The sequence below is a fragment of the Gallus gallus genome, chromosome 1, assembly GCF_016699485.2.
Source record: "Gallus gallus isolate bGalGal1 chromosome 1, bGalGal1.mat.broiler.GRCg7b, whole genome shotgun sequence".
NCBI classification, from domain to species: domain Eukaryota; kingdom Metazoa; phylum Chordata; class Aves; order Galliformes; family Phasianidae; genus Gallus; species Gallus gallus.
In genome coordinates this window covers 14,899,243-14,919,926 of record NC_052532.1, presented here as the reverse complement: position 1 = coordinate 14,919,926, position 20,684 = coordinate 14,899,243, and the positions used below count along the sequence as shown (strand labels likewise).

The window sequence follows — 20,684 nt, the reverse complement described above, 5'->3', positions numbered from 1 at the left end:
CACAGAATTGCAGGGGTTGGAAGGGACCTCGAGAGATCATCGAGTCCAACTCTTCCTCAAGTTTTTAGAAGTTTGTTTTCTGTTAGTATCATTTCATTGTGGTTTCATTGCTGTGTCACTTTTTTTCCCAAAGCCACAACTGTTCTGATTTCTTGAAACTTAATTTTCTCTATGTATACAGTTCTACAAAATGAAACCTGGTATAATTGTAACAGTGGGCTTTCTTGATGTGTAGTTTCCCTGAAATGTGTATAAACAGTTTTCAAATTTGCCAAAATGACTGCATTATGGAACTTATTTTTCTGTATTAACCTTAAGCTGACTTCAGTTTGTGACAAGATTAGTCTTCCATCTGTAAATACTGGAAGAATTTGATTTTGCCAGATTATTAGGCGTTGGGTAATTCTAGTTTCAATTGTATTGAACTTGTCAGAGATTATATATTGGATGTTTAGAGATGGATTTAATACTCCCCTGTCTATGTTGAGGTGTTAATGTATTCCTGGGAGGCATGCTATTGGTGTCGCATTGGAAAGACTCATCAAAGACCATTTATTTCCCTTTTTCTGCTCTTGCCTGCTGAAGCTTACAAATACCCACACCTATTGTTCCTTGCGTGTCTGGAAGGCTCTGTTTTTTCACCCTTTTTGTCATCTTTAGTCTGTACCTGATTGCTACTATTTCCTTATTAGTATCTATTGTGTTTATTATTGCCAGGATCTAATATGCAGAAATTTTGGTTGCAGGGCTGTATTACACTGTACTGTGCTTCAACAGGTACAAAGTAAAACCTGGGGCCTGGCAACTTGTGATTTACTTGCTTTTCACATTTCAAAGGACTCAAAGTAAGACTAGATAAGAACTTAGAAAGATAGGAGGGGATCTAATGTCCTACCAAAGAGTGTGTTTCGTTTGGACAGAATTTATTGTTGAGACAGCATAGTAGCTGCATCAGATAAGCTGATAGGCAGCTGAGAAGTTAATATGCGTTGAAACTCTTCCATGTGATCATGCAGATAAGGTGGTGATAGCATTTGCCCTAGTAGCACATTCAGTTCTGCATTTGAGATTAAGCCATATTTTTTTTTATTTCTTAAAAACACTGCAACTGCATTGTTTTCTGTGTGCTTTGGTCATGTATCAGATGGCTTGTGACTGAGAGGTTTGTGGTCCCATCTGGGTAAAGTGAGAGATGGAAACTCAAGATTGGGAATTTTGAAAAAGGAGCTGGTTTGAGGTGAAGGACAGGAGTGGTGGAAGAGGGGAGCTGTGGGAGAAGATCTTGGTTATTTTACCATTTTTCATTAATGAACTTAAATGTAAAGGCCAGGTCTCATTAGTGGCTTCTAAAATTTCTTCTTATGGGATTAATGAGTGTAAGTGTGGATGAATCTATAATCTGAAAACTAGGCTAATATTGTTTCTTTAATTACAAAATTCCCCCGTTGCCATCCTCTTTTCTCAAAGTAACCTCATTAGCAGACAGGAGTTATACCAAACCTGTTTCTCTTCTGCTGTTAAGGAACACGCATTCCCCAGCAGAAGGATGGTTTCTTGGCTGGTGAGGACCAAGTTGTTTTTGCTTTACACCTTGTTTATTTTGTGTCTGAGCTGTAAGTATTCTAGTGTTTGTCAGCTAGGGTGTATTGTGAGGGTGGATATGTGAAAGGATTTGAAAGAACTAGTAACAGGTAATCTAGTAGCTGTGAATACCTTTGTTTAACCAAGTTCAGGATAAACACAACTTCAGAGATACATATATCCATATGTCTATATTTGAAATTACTTCGAAAACAATGATGGTTGTGCGATCTAGTGCAGATCTTAGGGCACCTCTGAGTTTAGAAATGAAAACTGTGGGTTTCTGTTTCACGGGGACATACAAAAATGATCAAGAGCCAAATATGTTTTGCAAGCTTTTGAATCCAATAATATTTTATATACTGACTTTGAATATCTGTGTGAACAACAACAAAAACAAAAGAGAAACAATTACATGTCAAAGATGAGAAGAATTCAAAGAGTGATTTTTAGCTGAGTGAAGGGAAGTCATAAGTAAGTTAACTGAATCTCTGAAAGATTCTTTTTGCATCTTGTAAATTATCAGTACATAGGAGAGAGTAATGAGGTGGCAAGAGCTTGAAAATAATTCCTTGTGCCCTTTACCTTTTTCTTTCTTTGTTTTGTGCAGATGTCTGTGCATGTTCTCAAAGAGAAAGACAAGTCAGATTACATAATTTAAAATAATAAGTGAAGGTGGGGATGTTGGCAGAGTAGACAGATGTCATCTCCAAATGTAGTGTTGGCGTATTCTCAGTATATTTTGATAGTTACAAGAGTTCAAGCAAATGGTTTGGAGCTGGGTCTCAGCATACTGATGATACACAACCAAGTCAGTGACACTAACTCGCAAGGAGTACAGGAAAATTCAGTCTTGCAGCTTGACACCACTTGCAGCTAGAAAGATGCATCTGGAAGAGCACAGACCAAGTCTCCTTGGCTTGGCTCTGAAAGGAAATGACACTTTTTAAGTTTCAGGCAGGTCTGCATACGATCTTTTCTGTCTGAAGCCCTGGTAGGAGTTTGAATTTATAACTGTTTTCTTCCTCCTTTCCAAAGTGTTTAGATACTTGGAAATTCATGGTGTGCTTCAGGCTAAAACCAGAGTAATGATCTGTAGATTGGTCACACTCAGTGATTCAAGTTCAAAAGGTATTCGCTTCCCTTTGGGAAGGTGTGGAGGAGTGTCACATACAGATTTTTCTCTTGGGGGAGTTCAGCTGAGGATAGCAGACAGGATTTGTGCTTCTTTTTGTTTATATATGGCAATGGTGAAATCTGTTGTTTAGTGGTCAAGGAAATAACACTGAGAAACGCTTCATAATATTTATCCTTTTCTTTCTTCTGGGGCTGAAGAATTTATTACTGTGTAACCTGGTGGTTGTGCTTGTCTCAGAAATAACACTTCAACTTTGCATCCAAGATTGTTCTCTTTGAACAGTTGGAGTCGGAAATAGAATATACAATAGAGAGGATAGAAACGGGTGAGATGGACAGGTAACTTGTTATTACCAAAGAAAATGAATGAGCATTTGACTTGTCTGGAAAGATCCAGTAATGGTGGTAGCCATTAGCTGAAGACCTTAGTTTGAAGATTTCGTTGGAGATAACAGAATAAGATTCTGTAGATGTCTGTAGGTTACAGAGAGTGCTGAAAAAATCCAAGAGATGTTACTTCAACAATCCACCGAATTAAACCGGGAAAATGGAAGCACTGTTGTTCATTTCTGAGATGTTTCTGAGAAATTGTGATGTTGGGAGTCCAGACTTTGTGTCCTATGACCTGTAATAAAACACCACTACTTTCTAGCAGAGGAATTATTATAATCAATAAGGAAAATATTTATTTGATTTGGAAGCCGGTTGTTGCCAGAAGTTTAGTAGTCATGCCACATAAGACAAACTGAGCATAGACCCACTGTTTAATGCTTTGTCTCTGAAGAGTTTTAATTTTCTAATGCAGACGATCTGGTCAGTAGTTTGGACAAATGTATTTAAATGAACTTGAAAGTTGAAAGCTTATTGACAAGGCTATATTCGACTGTGAGATAGTGGCTTTTTGACAGTCAAGTAAGAGGAGTAGTCCGGGACAGAAACCTGTTCTGTTGTATTGACAAAGCAAGGATAGCAGTTATAATTGGAAAAGAATATGTAAACATAACCAGTATGAATGACAAGTTTAGAGTATAAATATGATAAAAGTGTGCAGAAAAATTGATGACTGACAGGAGCCAGAAAGATACCTACCATAGAATAACCTTATCAGTATACACGTTTCCAAAATGTTCATAATGATTTAGGAGTTTTCAATAAATACTCTTGCTTTTGTTTTAGACAGAGGACGAGTAATGCAGTATAATGTTCTTCCATAAACTAAAGGTGTTCTGTATTCCAACAGTAAGAAAGGAGGATGTTAGACAAATGTACTAGCTTCCTGGAGCCATTCCTTTGGAACTTCTTACTGAATGGGAAAAGACAAAGTCCAGCATTCAGAAAGGAAAACAGTATTCTGTTGAATATTAAAGTAAATCTGTTGAAATTAAAGTCAGTTAGACACAAAGCTGTGACAGTAAAACAATAGCGCACATCCTCCCTGCTGTCCTCAGCCAAACTCCCCTAGAGAGCAAATGTGTATGTGAAAGTTCTCTGCACCTTCAAATACAAAAATGTAGAAGAACACTTCAAGGCAATGAAGCTGAATGGGTGATAGTCAGTTTTTGTAATGGAAAATGTTTTGTCGAAGAAACTCGTGGCTTTTGATTGCACAGTTGGTTTAAGAAATTGTATAGATGTATTATAGGTTTGTTTTCCTTGTATCATCTGCAGTTTAGATGTCTTATTTAAGTACTTACTTAGGGGAAAAATACCATAGATCACTTTCTCGTACCTCACAGTTGCTGTACATTTGTGGCAGATAATTTTGGTATTAGAGCAGGTGGAAAAGAGGAACAAAGGTTAAAGTAAGTGATAGTTTTCTACAGGTATGAACTTCAGAGTAAGGCCTTTTGCTGGATGAGAAGCAGATATGGGCATCTTATATATTCAGCACATATGCACATTTTTCTTAAAAACGAAACACACCCAAACAAACAAACAAAAACCCCACAACAAAACACCCTCCGGTGATTTGTTTTTACAAGTATGAAAATACAGTACTAACCCAATGTTGTTTCAGTCCTAGCATTCATGCAGCTGTAGCAGGCAAATCTGTACTTCAGCAATTGGCGTAGGGAATTGTGTTATACGGATAAAAACATAGTTTTGTGGAGACTTGTGAATAAATACAATTATACGTGTCACAGTAGGAGACTAAAAGGGCTCTTTTTTTCTTGATGATTAAGACTGTAGAGGTGCATTCATGGGGAGAAAATAAAGGGTCGCGGAAGGACTCTTTGATTAGTAGAGAATGAAATGGCAATAGCTGAGGACTGGAAAATGAGGCTTGGAAATTCAGAAGTATAAAATAATTGAAAATTGGAACGTGTACGTGGTTCTGTAGTAATTCTTCAAGTAAATACTGGTTATTGAAATCTTAAACATAATAACCAGTGTTACCCTATTAACATCTAATGTGTTGAGTCAGTTCAGGTTTAAAAGCCCCTGAAACTTAACCATACAGCTATGAAAGAAGGCTGAAGTCCAGTCTTTGTTCAGGTCATGGATGGGAACCAGTACTCCTGTGTGTCATTCCTGCCTTGCCTTATGGATCGGTGAAGATCTTGCTATATGTAATACAAAGTAATGAGCAGCGTAGTGTAAGATTTAATTCCTGAACATAAGAAGCAGCTTTACAAACAGGCAATTTTTGCAAGAGTAGTTTTATCTTGTTTCTTGCCTCACACACATAATGTTGAAATATTAGTTCCGTCAGGTGCTTTGTGAGCACTTCTCTGTTACAGCTTGAGAAGTGAAGTAGTCTAATCTTTTTATTTACCATTCAGATGCAGGCTTCCACTGCCCAGAGGCACTCAATCTGGTTACTTGCTCATCTTCAAGGTAGCCCCACTTCAGCTGAAGGGCAGCACATTCTCTTATCTGTTCATGTCACTTCAGGGAAAGATGTGAAGACCTGACCTTGTTAAAAGAAGGAACAAACTATTATTTTGAGAACATACAGTTTCTATGGCTGGCTGCAGACATTTCCAAAGGGGTTTTGCGCAGTTTTTACGTGACCCAGCTTGCAAACTAAACTTGTACTAGAAGCTTCAGGTTCTAGCATGAAGTGCAGTAATGACGTAGCAAAGTCTCAGTAACTGAATCAAGTTTCCCATTTCCATTGAACTTAAACTACTTCCAGAATTCTGCATTGTAAGCAGTACAGCTGAGGCGGGACTTGCTGGAATCCTACGAACGCATTCATCTTTTTAAAGGTGGCTTTAACAGGTCTTCATGGGTTTTTCTTTCTTTTTTTTTTGTTCTTTTTTTTTTTAACATGTTTTATCCATATTTTGCAAGACAGGCATTGAGCTGTATGGCTCTGTTTTATGTTTATGGGCACAAAAATGCATGCGGTCAAAATTGTTTTGGAATGTTCGTTCCAGTTTCAACATAGGAAATCAAATGATTCATTCTGTTTGGAGATTTCTCATGATTTGACGTTTGCTCGGTGACTGTTGAGAAGGTGAATTTATCATTCAAGTTATGCCCTTTTGTTACGTGCAAATACACTCTTGGAAAGTCAGTTGTATCAAGAAAAAGCCTCTCATGAAATGCTTTACTTACCGATTGCAGTAGCAACAAATACATATGCTAAATCTTCTTTATTTAGCCATGGTGCATTGCAGGTGTGTGATATTTTGACAAAACACAAACATGAGCTTTCTGTGAGTTTTGTTTCTGGGGTTCGATGTTCAGTCCCTGAACCACATCCATACTGTTAACATTTCCTCTTTGCCCACATACTCCATTCATTTTGTTTTATTATTTACATTCACTGATAGGTTTCCCTTCCGGGCTATCAATGGCTAACAGGAATGGTACGCCCTTCCCCTTACTGTTAAGGAGTTTACAGCAGCAGTGCTTGCATTTGCTCTTATTTTGTGAGGATGCATACATTGCAAATAAAGTTTCTTTCCCCCCTTTTTATGTATATAATCAGCACAGTGTTAAACACAGCCCCGTACACAAGCTATCACTGATATTTGAAATTATTTACCCATTATTTACTTCTACATCCTCTCTGCTTCTTACTCTGGTTATCTTTGACAGGGATTAATGAAAAATCTGAAAAGAGATTTGAAAGAAAACCATGGTATGAAGTAGCAGTAGGTTGTCATCAGTTATTGTGCTTTTTCCCTATTCCTAATGGAGTTTAATTTGAAGTAAATCTCACAACAGATTGTGAGATCCTAGTACATCCAGTTGCAGTAAAGCTGTGCTAATATTGCTGTTAATAACAGTCTGACATAGCCAGAGTGACATATTTAGCAGCACTAATGTTGTTTCAGCAGTGACATTGATTTGTTTATCAGACGTGGTATCAAGTTAAGCTGCTGCAGGACAGGGGAGGAAGTTAAAGATCATAGCAAGACAACAGAAACCAAACCAAAGCTCAGCCTGAGCAGGAAACACGGGCACACTGTTTGCCAACAGCAGTGTGCCGGCAGCTCACCCGCCTGCTGCTGCCTGCTGAGCATCTGCAGCCAGACCGAGTGCAGGTAGCCACACTAAACCTAAGCCCTGTTAATAATTTCAGGTTGTGTGCCTTCTGCAGAGCTTTCACTGGAAATCTTTCTTTTTTTTTTTTTTTTTTTCTCATTTTCTTTTCAGTCCATGAGAATTTCCTTGCAAAGAAAACAGCTGATAACAAATGCATAAAATAGAATAATAGAATCACAGAATCACAAGGTTGGAAAGGACCTACAAGATCATCCAGTCCAACCATCCTTCCGTTACCCTTGCTACCACAAGCCACTAAGCCATATCTCGTAGCTCCTCATCCAGACGCCTCTTGAACACTGCCAGGGATGGCGACTCCACCACCTCTCTGGGCAGCCATTCCAGTGCCTGACCACTCTCTGAGAGAAAAAGTTTTTCCTTATGTGTAATCTAAACCTCTGGTACAACTTGTGGCCATTTCCTTGGGTCCTGTTTGTTGCCTGGGAGAAGAGGCCAAACCCCTCCTCGTCACAACCTCCCTTCAGGAAGTTGTAGAGTGTAGTGAGGTCTCCCCTGAGCCTCTTCTTCTCTGCACTAAACAATCCCAGCTCCCTGAGCCACTCCTCATAAGATTTGTGCTGCAGACCCCTCACCAGTTTTGTTGCCCTTCTGTGGACACGTTCCAGGGCCTCAATGTCTTTCCTGTAGTGAGGGGCCCAAATAAATACAATAGAAAAGATTTCTTCCCTCTGACTCAGTTTGTAATAATCACTAAATTGTGTTTTTTTTAATAACGTTGAAGTCTCTAATGACATTTGTCCTTCAATTTAATATTCTACAAAAGTAAATTAAGATAAAGAAGAAATAATTGAAAACACTTTTTGGTTGTGATGCTTCTGGAGCATCAAGACCAACTGAACCTCTTATCTGACCAATGCCAATTTGAGGGAAAATTCAGTAGAATTTTTAAGATTTATCTCTGGGAACAGACATCTAACATTTTCGTTTCAGCTCTGTTCTTGGAATACTTGTGCTCTGTAAGCACATTGTACTCAGCAGAATGTATCTCTAGTCAAAGAGCCAATGGAATAACGCTGGGTTTGGCTGTTATTCTGCGTACAGGTTGTTAAATCAGAACCTGTGGAGCTGCTAGTCATGTGGCTCTCCCCGTTGCTCCTAGCAGTTTTGTCAAAAGCACTCATCACACTTGATGATTCGAAGATCAGCTGTTGTGGGTTTCTGTTGCAATATGAAGAACAAGGTTGGCACGCTCCTTGTGACGAGTGCACGTTGCCCTCCACCTTTCTGCAGTCACGATGACCGTAGTCTCCTCACAGCGTTCCTTCTGCCCTTTTGCTGTTGACCTGTATTCTCAATGTACTTTGCATCCTTCATTAACAGCCATCGGGTATGAGTTGATACTAATTTTCCTATTAGTCAGTTACAACATCTCTTTGTTGTATTTTTTTTTCCCATAACCCCCCAGCAAAACAAAAAGCAACCACGGTATTTAATTTTCCTGTTGGATTGCAACATTGTTCTGTGTGTTGAGGCAAAGTAATTACACAGTCAAGTTGTTCTCTGCTTTTAGTGTAAGACAAGTGAATTCAGTGATATTGCAGCAGAATGTGTGAAGTGGGAGGGGGGTTTGGCTGTTGTGAAGCTGGAAGGTCTAAAGACTGAAGCTGTTTGTCCTCAGCTGTACGTTCAAGGTATTTTGTTTGAACGGTGGGGAAGGGTAAGTTGGTCTGTTCTGTATCTTTTAATACTGCCTTGGAAATTTGCTAAAGGAATGCTGCAGTTTCTTCTTTTTTAAAAGATTTTAACGACAGTTGGTAACTAAAACACTTTCCTTCAGAGGAAACAAACATGCCTACAACACTCAGATATCAAGGAATGCTGATGCCTGGCACATACGCCAATGCTGAGAAAGAACGGTTGTGTGCATTGCAGTATGATGTACATAGTGGTTAATAGAGCAGAAAAAAATCCTTCTAAAGCCAAGGTAAACTATATATCCTATCAAATCTTTTATTAAACCTTAAGAATAAAAAAAAAAACAACAATAAGAGAAGGTGTTGAAGTACGTGCGTGGTGGAGCATAGTGTCTGTTTAGTTCAGAGATGCACTTATGAAAAACGCTTCCATATAAATATGAAATAGATGCTAATATTGAACTCTACTTTGGATGTGTGCAGATATGTAATAATGATGTATACTGTGTGTGTGCGTGGATTTAGATAACAGTGAGGGAAGAGAATTGTATTGATTTTATATGTATCCGGAGGTATACATTTCTGTTCTAACATGGCTAGAAGTCATTGTAGCAGTTCCTATTCCCCGGGTACTAATGAAGCAAACAGAACTTCTGACCGGGTAGCAATGAGTTGTAACCTTTAAAAATTGTTGCTGTCTTGAAACTAGGTATTTGAGATCTGTTTACATTCCTGGTTCTCTGCTTTGTGCTGTACTAGTTTGTTCAGGTATGGCTCTCGGGCACTGTAATAGCTACTGGCATTCTCCTCAGCTTTTTGTGCTTTTAGTGGGGGCTGACCTCATTTCACAGTGTAAAATTGAGTGGAACTACATTTGCAAGTTAGAAGAAAACGTGGTCAGATATCAGCTAGTACCCCAGGGACGGTGAATACGTGCAAACTGGTGTTTATTGCTCAAATTGCCACTGTGCATTTGCTGGAATTAGCATTTTTAGAGTCCTGTACAGTTCTGCTTGCCTTAGGCTGAATGGTGTGAAATGTAATTGAACTAATGACTCACTGTGATGAGATCATTTTTTAGAATGTAGTGGGCTTCTTATTGTACAATACCACGGCGTATATTTGCCCTTTTCACTCCAGTGATGCTGCCTATTTCTTGTGTTCTGTTTTAGTCTTTGTCTGTCAAGCACCCACGGCACACCTTCACATCTCTCCTAAAATCCTCTTCTGTATCTGCGGGATACGCAGTCTTGCTTCACCAGTTGCTCTTTATTTTGTCTTGTTTGTGTTAAATCTGTCATCTTTGCGGTACAGACCGCGTCTGCTTCTGTTTTGTAATGACTCCTGCACATATATTCAACTGCACGTATTTGTGACTCCCTGCTCTGTGCAGAATTTCTTTCTGCAGACCTCAAAGTGTACTCCAACGTCGTGGAAGTCTTTTTCCTTTGCCGCATTTCATGAAAGATGAGGAACAGTAAATGTACAAATGGACCTGCTTATATTCTTACTGGCAATCACTGGCTGAGCGATGTAGCCTTTAAAAGCTGCTTTAATCTCTTGCTCTGACTCCTCGGTTATGTTTTCTCTTTGTTATGAAGTACTGCATCACAGAATCTGGCTTTCTAATGGATGAGCCCTTAAACACTAAATACGTGGTACTTGAGGTTTTATTTAGTTTTTACAAGTAAAGCCCTGGTGTAAAGTCTGCAGTCCTTTTAAGACCTTTTAAGTCTGCAGTCTTTTTTTAAATGATTATTTTAGATAAGAACATGAGTAATCACAAGACCACTCATGTGCTGGGGTCATTATTTCTCTTTTTCTTCTTTTTGAATAAATGAATGATATTTTAAATTCATTTAAGAATGCCTTATTGGAAGAAAAGTAATCAGATAAATCATATTATGCCATTAATCGTAGAGATCCCACTTTCTCCTCCTCCAGCATATTTGCTAGTCAGAGAAGGGAGGAACTGTTAGAAAAAAAGAAAAATATACTGGTTCTAGTTTTTTGGATTCGCATCTTCTCACAGGAGCTTACTCATGCAGGAATTTTTTTGAAGTCTTAAATTTGGAACATATGGGATTAAAAAAGAATATAAGAATCTACTACTATTAAGTTTGCTTCTGAGTAAAATGAAGGATTTCTATGGTTGAAATTCACACCGATCCACACTGTTTATAAGCAGGTACAACTGAATGCTGACAGAATTGGTTTAGCCTTTAGAACAAAGCCAATGTAGTTATCTTTGAATGTATACTGCACCATAATTTTAGGAAACAAATTATTACCAGTTAGATAATAGAATGTATAGGTAGAACTTGGATAATTTTAAGTTCCTGGTCTTTGTGGAATATGGAGCTGCAGTTAGTGTCTTGTGTTTGGGTAAACTGAGGTTCTTCAGATGTACAGCTTTTTGTTTCTTCTTTTTCTTTTTTTTTAAACCACAAAAAGTGTTGGCACTACAGATATGATTTAATGACGTGATGGAAAATAGCATTTTGCTCCCTTAAAACCACAATTATTTTTTTCCCTAGGCAACTTTGGAGAAGTGCTTCAGAAATACTCAGTTTTTATGTCATGCTTTAGTTAAAATATCTGATATTCAAGGATACGTTCTATTGGATTTTTTTGTTTGTTGTTTTTTTTTAATAGAAGTCAGTACTTATTGAGAATTATCCTTCTAATTATCATGGTAGTAGGTGATACACTGAGGAGTTTATATAGCCAGACAAGTTAAATCATTCTCACTAATTGATTCTGTAGGTTTTTTAAAAGTCAATTAATGTAGCCACTGTTCACTGAAATATTGAGGATTTTATATATGGAATAGTTCAAATCACCACCCCAAAAAAGTGGGGGGGATGAGTATCTCAGTTCTTGCTTGCAGTGCTATAGATGATGACTTCTGAAGGCCTTCTGTCTACTCATTGAAGGTGTGAGATGAAGTGGAAAAAGAGGGAATATAATGATGGTATGACACATCTGTCCAGAGTATACAGAAATAGGTTAGCTAGCCATCGTGGGATTTGGCTTGTGTTAAAGCAGTTCCATGACCAAAACTGAACATCACTGAAGCAAAGATGAAACCAAAGTAATACAAAAGTTAATGAGGCCAAGAAAATTGTTTCTAAATTAGCTGTGCCACCTGACAGCTCTATCTTATCTATGACGATAGATGGTATGAATGAGTATTTTCTTTCTAGAAGATCCGCATGTCATGCTGGAGGTCCAGCTGCAAAGCCCCTGCAGTGTGAGCATCTGAGACTGCACAGAAATGGTTTTGTTGATTCTTGCCTGTTAATATCAGGCCCAGTGACTTTCTGACCTGTGTTTTCACCCTCATTTAGGCCGTCTTTCCCACTGTCTCCCTCTGCCCCTCATATAATTATTCATCATTTTGTGCTTTCCATACCAGAACTGTATGTCTGAGACTGTGATCAACTGTTTCAATATGCAAGAACTTTTTTTTTCTCTTTTCTTAGAAGTTTTTCAACCAATGCGATTCAAATAAAAATAACTGGTTCTGAATCATTAATTGAAGAGCATGCTGATTGGATGCTGGAGAAATTTGAAATAAATATATAAGTGCATATCCAAATGCGAGATCAAAATGTATCTAAATTGTAGCTATGTAGTGATCAGAATCTCTCTGATCAACGTTTATGAATCCAATTTTAAAATACACCAGGCAAAATGCTGAATTTGTGCTTTAGAGAATGAAAGATTCCCGAGTGGAATTCTTGTTTAAAAATTATTTTATATTTACAGAGAAACTGAGCCGTACAAATATTTTCAAAAGTTTGCACTTCTTTAAGGCTATTTATTTCCTAAAAAAGAGGACTTGAATATTTCTGACAAATATACACATGGTGTTACGCTAACAAACAGCCATGCAACAGATATCTTACATCATGAAGAAATCGAATATACGAGACCTACTCTATTTAACACAGATATTGGAAAATGTACAGTCTAGCCAATAGTTAAAAAATGTTTTTCTTATTTGGCAGTATTTCTCTACAGTTTGTTCAGATGTTCCTCTTGATGTGTTTTGGTGAATACTGAAGTCTAGTCAGTGACAACCTGAGGTACTAAACATTTCTGCCTTACTTCGTTGTCTTCGAAGGTGATCTTTTTGTTCCGTTTAGGCTCTATCCATGAGTTGTGTATGACAGCGTTATTTGGCATGGGATCTGCTTCCACGATTGAAACAACTCGTTTCTTCATCTTACTTTTCAGAACTTTCTGAAATTTTTGCCTCGTGAATGCATAAAGTAGAGGGTGAAAAATAGTTGTTCCGTATGCCATGACTAGAAAACATAAGCGCAACTTTACCAAAAGGTCACTTGGGCCCAAACACAAGATTGTGGTGTTTAGAACGGAGATGGGTGTCCAGCAGAGCAGGAAGGTGGAAATGATCAGGAGGGACATTCTGAAGACTCTCTTCTGCCGCTCTCGTCGCTCCCGGTGCCGCTTCACGGCTCGGCGCAGGGCAATGATCACAGACACGGAAGTCCTTACGCCAAAGACCACGTTTCTTCCTGCGCTGCTCTGCGACATGTCCGTGGTCTCGTGCTGCGTGGTGAGAGAAATAGTTTTTTTCTTTCGAGCTTTCTTCTTTTGTCCCGTTGTAAATCTTGTGCCGATTCGGATATTAAGAGCCTGGAGTATTTTGGTGTACGTGATTAGCATCACTACCACGGTGAAGAAGAAGATTGGGATCTGGACGAGGAGGTGGTAGTACATCCCTAGCTCGGTGTGGTACTCGTTTGCGCTGACACACAGCAGCGTTTTGTTCTCCCAAGTACTTGCGCTTTGAAGACTGAAGAAATTGACTTCAATGAAAGGAATCAGGAAGGCAAAAAGCGAAATGATCCATATTGATGTCATTAGTATCACAGCCCTTCCCATGGTCAGAATTCGGTTGGCAGGCTTGACAGAGATGTCGTATCGGTCCAGAGTGATAGCAAAGACATTGATTGCGGTCGAAACGCTTGCAAAAGAGACACAAGCCTCGTGGAAGCAGCAGATCAGAGCAGTGTTACTCTCCAGTGAAAGCAGAAGGATAACTATAGTAAGAGGAATACATCCCACACAAATTATTACATCAAGTACGTGAAGGTTCATTGTAATTATGTTACTGACAGAATTGATTAAGTTGGATTTCATACAGTAAAGTACCAGCACGGTGAGGTTGCTGCCAAGTCCCAAAACAATTTCTAACATCAAAAATCCAGTGAGAGACACTTGAAAGCTTAATGCATATGACAGTGGTCGGTACATGTTGGTGTCGATGTCATCAATGGCATCTCGAACTGTGAAGTTAGATTCAAACTGCATGTTGCCTTCCAGAATGGGGGAGAAACACATTCTTTTGTTGCAGTTGCTTTTTCTCCTGAAAGGTGAAATAAACACGGAACTACTTGATTTCTTTTTTCAACACTTTTTGTTATGTTAGAAAAAAGATGGGAAAGGAGAAGAGAGGAAAAGCATCCATTCCTACCAAACTCTTAATTTACTGTATGTTTAGAGCTGTATTTGGCATGGACCCAAAAGCCTGAGGATCTAGAATAAAGTCTTTCCTTTTTAAAGGAAAGCAAGATTTGTTTAAAAAAAAAGAAAAAGATGAAAAGCTTCCACTCAGGGGAGACAAGGCTTTATTTATAGTGATGTAGCCTTTACAAAAGGCCCATTTGTTCAATAAACTATACTTGTGCTTTGCCTTTGTATTGTGGTGAGTGCTATTTCAGCAGAATGTTGTTAAGTATTGGCAAATTAGTGCTCAAAGATCGTTTTAAAAAGGCTATTGTGGAAAAAAAGGAAGTGATAGGAACTTAGAGCACTGTTGCTTATGTATCCTGAAAAGAGCATTTAAAATATCTGACGGCAATTCAGCAGCCTCCTGATGAAGACTTTGTAAGAGTGTCATAGACTGAGACCTGAAGTTCTGCAATTAAACAGATTTTGATAGGACTTGAAGACTTCTGTTCACATCTATCTGGTGTGCATCTACATGTATGAAACTTGTACTACAAAGAGTCTATACAAGTATGTGTAATTTCCAGTGTAAAGCTTATATAGGTTTGGGGTAATGGAGTTCATTAAAAAAATGCTACATTTCCTCTTTCTGATTTGAATATTCTGTTTCTTCAAAAAATTGGTGCCTTGATGGAGGAGTATTTAATTTTATTCCAAAACAGATTTAAGTTTCATAAAATAGTACTTAAATATAAAATTATCTCTTCCAGATTTTTTACATACTGAGATTAAATCCAACAGATTTAAATACATAATGTATTTATCCCAGGAGTATGTGAGGCCCAAAAAAATAGCATTTATCACTATTTTCTAGGATTTTTATTTTGTGGCTGCACATGCTTTGGTTTCCACACACCGGCAGGCTGTAAGCTGAGCATCTGTGTTAATACCTGGCGTGTGTATTGCTTGTGCTGTCAGCCAGCTCTAGGGGCTGTAATGAGATGAATAAATAAGAGGTCGTTCAGTTTCTTGTTGTGATACTTGAGGGTTTTATAAGTAGTTTTAAATTTAAGAGGGGAAGTACTTGGCATGAAACAAAATTCAAATGCAGACCTTTGTTCCACTCTGAATGCATTAAAAATGGATAGCACTAAGGTGAACAAAACTGAGCTGCTTTTTTAGTGAAAGTATGAATTGAGCACACTTGGGATATGGAATGCAAATGAATTTCATCTGCAGTTCTGAAAAGCCTCTATTGCACAATACTATTAATTGCAAATTGTATGATGAAAAATCTTGGTATGCTTCAGCAGTTATTTCACATTTACCTCTTAAATACAAAAGATGTAAATGAGAACCTATGAGGCTCGTGTGTGAAATGAAACAAATATTTCAAAAGCGTTGTTTAATTTCCAGTCTAGGCAAATTCTGATGGGTTTACATTAAACCTCAGGAATGTGATTTCCTCTGTGTGTGTTGTCCTGGCTTTGACTGTATTTCAAGAGCCGGTCCAAATGCATTACTTGGTACAGTGAGCTCTTTCGTATTAGTAAAAGCCAGGAGGAAATCAAAAGCAGATCTTGCTTTAAAAAAAACAAAACAACAAAACAAAAAGCCAACAATGAACAAACCAAAACCCACAACAATCTTAACGGTAACCTTACACCGAAATTTTTGGGGCAACTGAGAACTTTGGATGAGCTAAATCTACAAAATCGAAGATTTAACATCACCTCTTTGTTGCATTGATTAATTTCAGGTAAGCATGAGTACAAATGTCAGGGCAGAGGGAATTTACCGAGCACGTTGCCCTTCTGCATGGTGCTGCTCCGGTGCAGCGCGGAGCAGGGGCTGCAGTGCACAGCCTGTGACCTACCTGCTTCCTGCGCCTCAAGGGTCTTTCAGCTCCTCGTAACAGCTTGTCATAAATTGATACATGGTGTCACCGACAGATATTTGACATGCACTGTCACCTGGAAACCAAGTACTAGCTGGGCTCTTACTTCATTCCTTGCAGATTTTTTTTTCCTCTTTTTGCTCCAGCACTTCAGCAGTAGAAAATTTTGATTAAACATGGGGACTGCTCAGTTGCTTGAGATACTTCGTCTGTGCCGAGTTCCAGGCCAGCAGCGACAAACCTTCTTTTAGGTGATGTTAATTTCTTTCCCCTCTTGCATTTTGTAGCAGCCTGCTTTTATTTTCCAGGTTTAAAAAAGAAAAAGGAAGAGTATCTGCCTTCTGTGTTCAGAGTGTACGTAGACATCCTTTAGTTACAGTTGCGCATTTCTTTCTGTAATACTCCTGCTCATTACTTTTGAGCGATGGCTTAGTTGAAGAAGTTGCTGTACATCATAAAATCCAGTTCGTGTGCTTTGACAGTAACCATGAGTTACCTAATTTGGTTTATATTCGTTTAAGGAGAATACATAACAGATCATAAAATTGAGAGAAAAATATCCATTAGTCATTATGACAAATAAGATATTTAATGAGCAGTATAGAAAAGGCGTGGTTAAACCCTTGTGCAGCTTGCTGGTGAATAATGCATATTCTCCTTTCGGGAATTCATGTTTCATTGTTTCTTCATGCATCGGTAGTTTCCACAGTTCTGGTTTTAAATTATAAATCCCTCTTTAAGAAATGCTCACCATTTTAAGAATCACTCGTATTCTTCTTCTAAAGAAATCTGAGCAGATGCGTCAGTCTTCCACGTATATTCTTGACATGTAAATGGTAATACAAGCGTGCTCCATGTTTTGTTTCTAATTCCTTTATGCCTTAAGAATGCACGGTAGTGGTGAGTCCTGCTGCTTGTAGGTCATACAGCTAGAAGGGTACCCCGCCAACTGCGCTCTTCATACTGTCAGTTGTAAAACTGAATTAGATCCTGCATGCCCTTGTGAAGGGGAGGGAAAAAAAAAGGTTAAAAGTAGGGCTGAGAATTTCAAAATAAAGTAATGCAATGATATTTTTTGAAATATCACTTTTTTTGTGAATAAAGGATGTCTAGAATTGCATCTTACAAATTATACAATCAGTTATCGTGTTCCCTATTTCCCAGTAAAATCATATCATGTTTGCGTTAACTGGCATGAATTTAGTTTTTTGGACAAGTCTCCTATTCTCCAAACAGTGCAGGTTGCAGGAAACCCCAACCAGAAGCAGTAACTGTTGGATGTAAAGTGTCTGTGACGCCCAGCTCTAAGGAGCAGCTACTTTATACATGCAGCTCTCCGATCTGCTGATGAGAAATTGAGCAAAGTCGATAAACTTTGTAGGAAACACATTTTTGCTTAATTTGCACACTGTTAAAATTGTATTTCTTGAAATAAATGTGCTGCAAGTCAGTGTTTCTAGTAAGTGAGTTGATTTTGGGAGACACAGTGGAAGAAATAAGTCTTAAAAACCGACCAAACAGTGAAAAAAAAAGGGAGATTTCACGAGCAAGTCAGAGATTAGTCATATTACTTGACCTTCATAAAACAGTAAGTGTACACCAATTAACAGACTGTCAGCTCCTTCAGAGAGCAACTGAATAAATCTGTAACGTATTTAACTGCCAATATTTGGAAATACTGCTGAGGGAGGAAAGAAATGTTCCCAGTTGCATTTCATGTTGGTTTTTTTTTCCCCAGTACTATATTAACCTAAATTATACTGTCTTTATACTGTATGAGCAAAACAGGTTCTTAATATTCTGCAAGACTTCATACAAAATAGCATTTGTCTACCACTGTGTTTTTAATGGGGATGGGGAAATAGCATTCAGATATTCCCCGGGCTCAAATACAACACGATCCTAGTGCTTAATACAAGTTGAATCTGATACCTTCCTCTTTTCTCTTTTTTTTCCCCCCGTTTTTGTTAAATGCTGCTTATTCTGCATACCATAATAAGGAACAGATCTTACCTCCGCTACAGGTTTGATAAATTCTCGGTGCAGGTGAAGCAGTTCCAGGTTGGAGGGATTCATTTTGTTCACTTGTTAGCAGAGAAGAAGGGAAAGAGGGTGAAAAGCACATCCTCGAAAAATGACCTTAATGAGAATTTGTGCCTGTAGTGTGCCATTGTTTCAGCATACTGCTAATGTATACAACTGCTTTAGTTCTGGTTTAGAGGCTGCTGCAGTCTCCCACTCTTCCTACTGTAGAATCAATAAGCATTTGAAAATACATAATGAAAGTAATTTAACATACTGAAGGCTTCTTGTCTCCAGAGACACCACTGAGATTCAGGCTTTCTAAAAAAGCAGAGCAGCGCTTCGGAGAGGCGAGCTTGCGATGGGCAGCTTTTGCAGAATGACAGCCTACCTTGTCGCTTCCCTTCACTGCAGAGAGATGCAGTGCATTCACTAATTTTGATTGGTCAGTGATGTGGGGCTTAAACTGTGCTTCATATATGGGATTGATTCCCCCCTCGCCCCCCCCTCCCTGATTTATATAAGGATTCTTTTATAAAAGGACTAAATTTACAAATGATTTATGAATTCTGGAATATATTAAGACTATGCCAGTGTTATTTTTACCTTTTCACTCTTCACTTTGTGTACACTGGAAACCACATGATGCTGTAAAGAAAAAAAAATTGGATTAAACCTTTATTACTTAAAAAGCTTCCAACGATCTATATTTGCATTTGTCTCCTTTCCATTTGTGATTTTTTTTTCTTTTGTCCTAGGAATATCTCCAAAATAAAACTGCCTTCTCTTTTTTGTGAGCCAAGCTGAATCTCTCCGGTCTGTTTATATGCAAGTCAACACTTAGGTCTTGCCTTGAATAAATTATACTCAGGACAAGTCAACACCCCCTTGTATATTAGTAACATTTCAATTAAGATTCACAGAGATTATTCAGGCCCTCAGAATGGGTCAATAATTCAGTTTAGTTCATGAATCAGAAAAGATTCTTGTGATCCATCACCATATACAGCGTATGTATAATAGCGTTGCCTGTAAATTTTGTTGAAATATTAACTTTACGCAATTTTTTTAATATTCCACATGGATTTTTCTGGATACTTGGCAGGTTTTTGTAAGGCTGTGCCTTACATTACATTCTTGACCTTTGTGGAGACTGCAGAGGGTTTTCATTTTCACTTTTTTGTTTTGTAACTTATTTCTGAATCTGTTCTCAACATAAACAGTGCTCACAACCACTTACTGAAGAGTAAGGAAAGTACAGCACAGTGTCAGTTTTAATTGCTACTAATGCTAAAATAATTTCTAGAAATGAATTCACTGTGCAACCAAAAATAATAATTTTTATCATCAGTTTGCAGAAGCAAGTAGTTTAAGAATATCTCAGTAAAAAATGTTCTGCTGGTAGTTGTCTGTCAAATAAGTGTGGAGGTTTGGGCATTTTATGCTTTTGTCTTGATTTGAAAGATTTTTTTTCTGAAAAGTTTGATAAAATAATGTTAATGTGTGGTTCTTATCTAAACTACTATAGTAAAGTTTGGTCAAATGTTGGTGAAGTTCTATGCAATCATAAATGGCAATTGTGTAAACATTTCTTTTTTCTTTTTTTTTTCTTCATTTTCTTTCTAAACTATCCAATATGATACTTATGTTTAGGTAACATTGTACTTTTTTATTTTTCAATGGCTGCATATTCCTCTAGTTTGTTTCACAGACCTTATTGCTCTCTACAGGTACCCGAAAGGAGGTTGTAGTGAGGCAAGCGTTGGCCTCCCAGGTCAATGATGTTCGATAGGATGAGAAGTAATGGCCTTACGTTACACCAGGGGAGGTTCTGGTTGGACATTAGGAACAGTTTCTTCTCAGGGTCAGTGGTGAGGCACTGGCTCAGGCTGCACAGGGAGGCTGTGGAATCACCATTCCTGCGGGTGTTCAAGAAAAGTGGAGATGTAGCACTGAGGAACATGGTTTAGTGGGCATGGTGGGGTGGGCTGACGGTTGGACTAGGTGGTCTTAGTTGTCTTTTCTGACCTTTATGATTCTGTGATTCTGATCCTCTTTTACTTCTAGAAAATTTTATAGTGAAGTAGTAGAGGAAAAAAAAAAAGGTTGCAGAAACTTTGAACAAAGCTCCTGCACTCAGCAGGTGCCGGGTGCTGTGCCAAGTAGCAGCTGCTTGAGGCCTTCAAGCTGTCTCTGTTTCTCCTGGCTCACAAGAGCATGAAGCTAGTGAATACCAAGAGGTGAAGGGGATCCCTGAAATGAAGCATATATACCTTGTAATATATTAGAGATTTACTTGCTTCACTTGCAGTATGACTTAGGATAAGTAGGGAAGCCTGTCTAAATTTAAACAGATTAATCTCAGTCTCTTTGTCTAATTCTTCAGTCAGGCTGTAGTGTTAGAAGGAAAA

At 38.3% G+C, this 20,684-nt stretch overlaps 2 protein-coding genes across 3 annotated transcripts in view; one reads left to right on the top strand and one right to left on the bottom strand.

Moving 5' to 3' along the window:
- The window catches only part of COG5 (component of oligomeric golgi complex 5), a 184,111-nt gene that overhangs the window by 19,874 nt on the left and 143,553 nt on the right, over nt 1-20,684 (top strand). The gene's annotated exons all lie outside the window — the stretch shown is intronic.
- Nucleotides 12,666-18,685, bottom strand: GPR22 (G protein-coupled receptor 22). 2 transcript variants are annotated; one of them, XM_001231997.6, is made up of 3 exons: nt 18,265-18,685; nt 16,231-17,250; nt 12,666-14,271 (listed from the first exon to the last, which is right to left on the bottom strand). In XM_001231997.6, the coding sequence occupies exon 3, from the start codon at nt 14,244-14,246 to the stop codon at nt 12,945-12,947; it is 1,302 nt and encodes a 433-aa protein (XP_001231998.1). In that variant the 5' UTR covers nt 14,247-14,271; nt 16,231-17,250; nt 18,265-18,685; the 3' UTR covers nt 12,666-12,944. The 2 variants fall into 2 exon arrangements, with proteins under 2 accessions (XP_001231998.1, XP_015131275.1); XM_015275789.4 differs by having other exon boundaries at nt 16,358-17,250.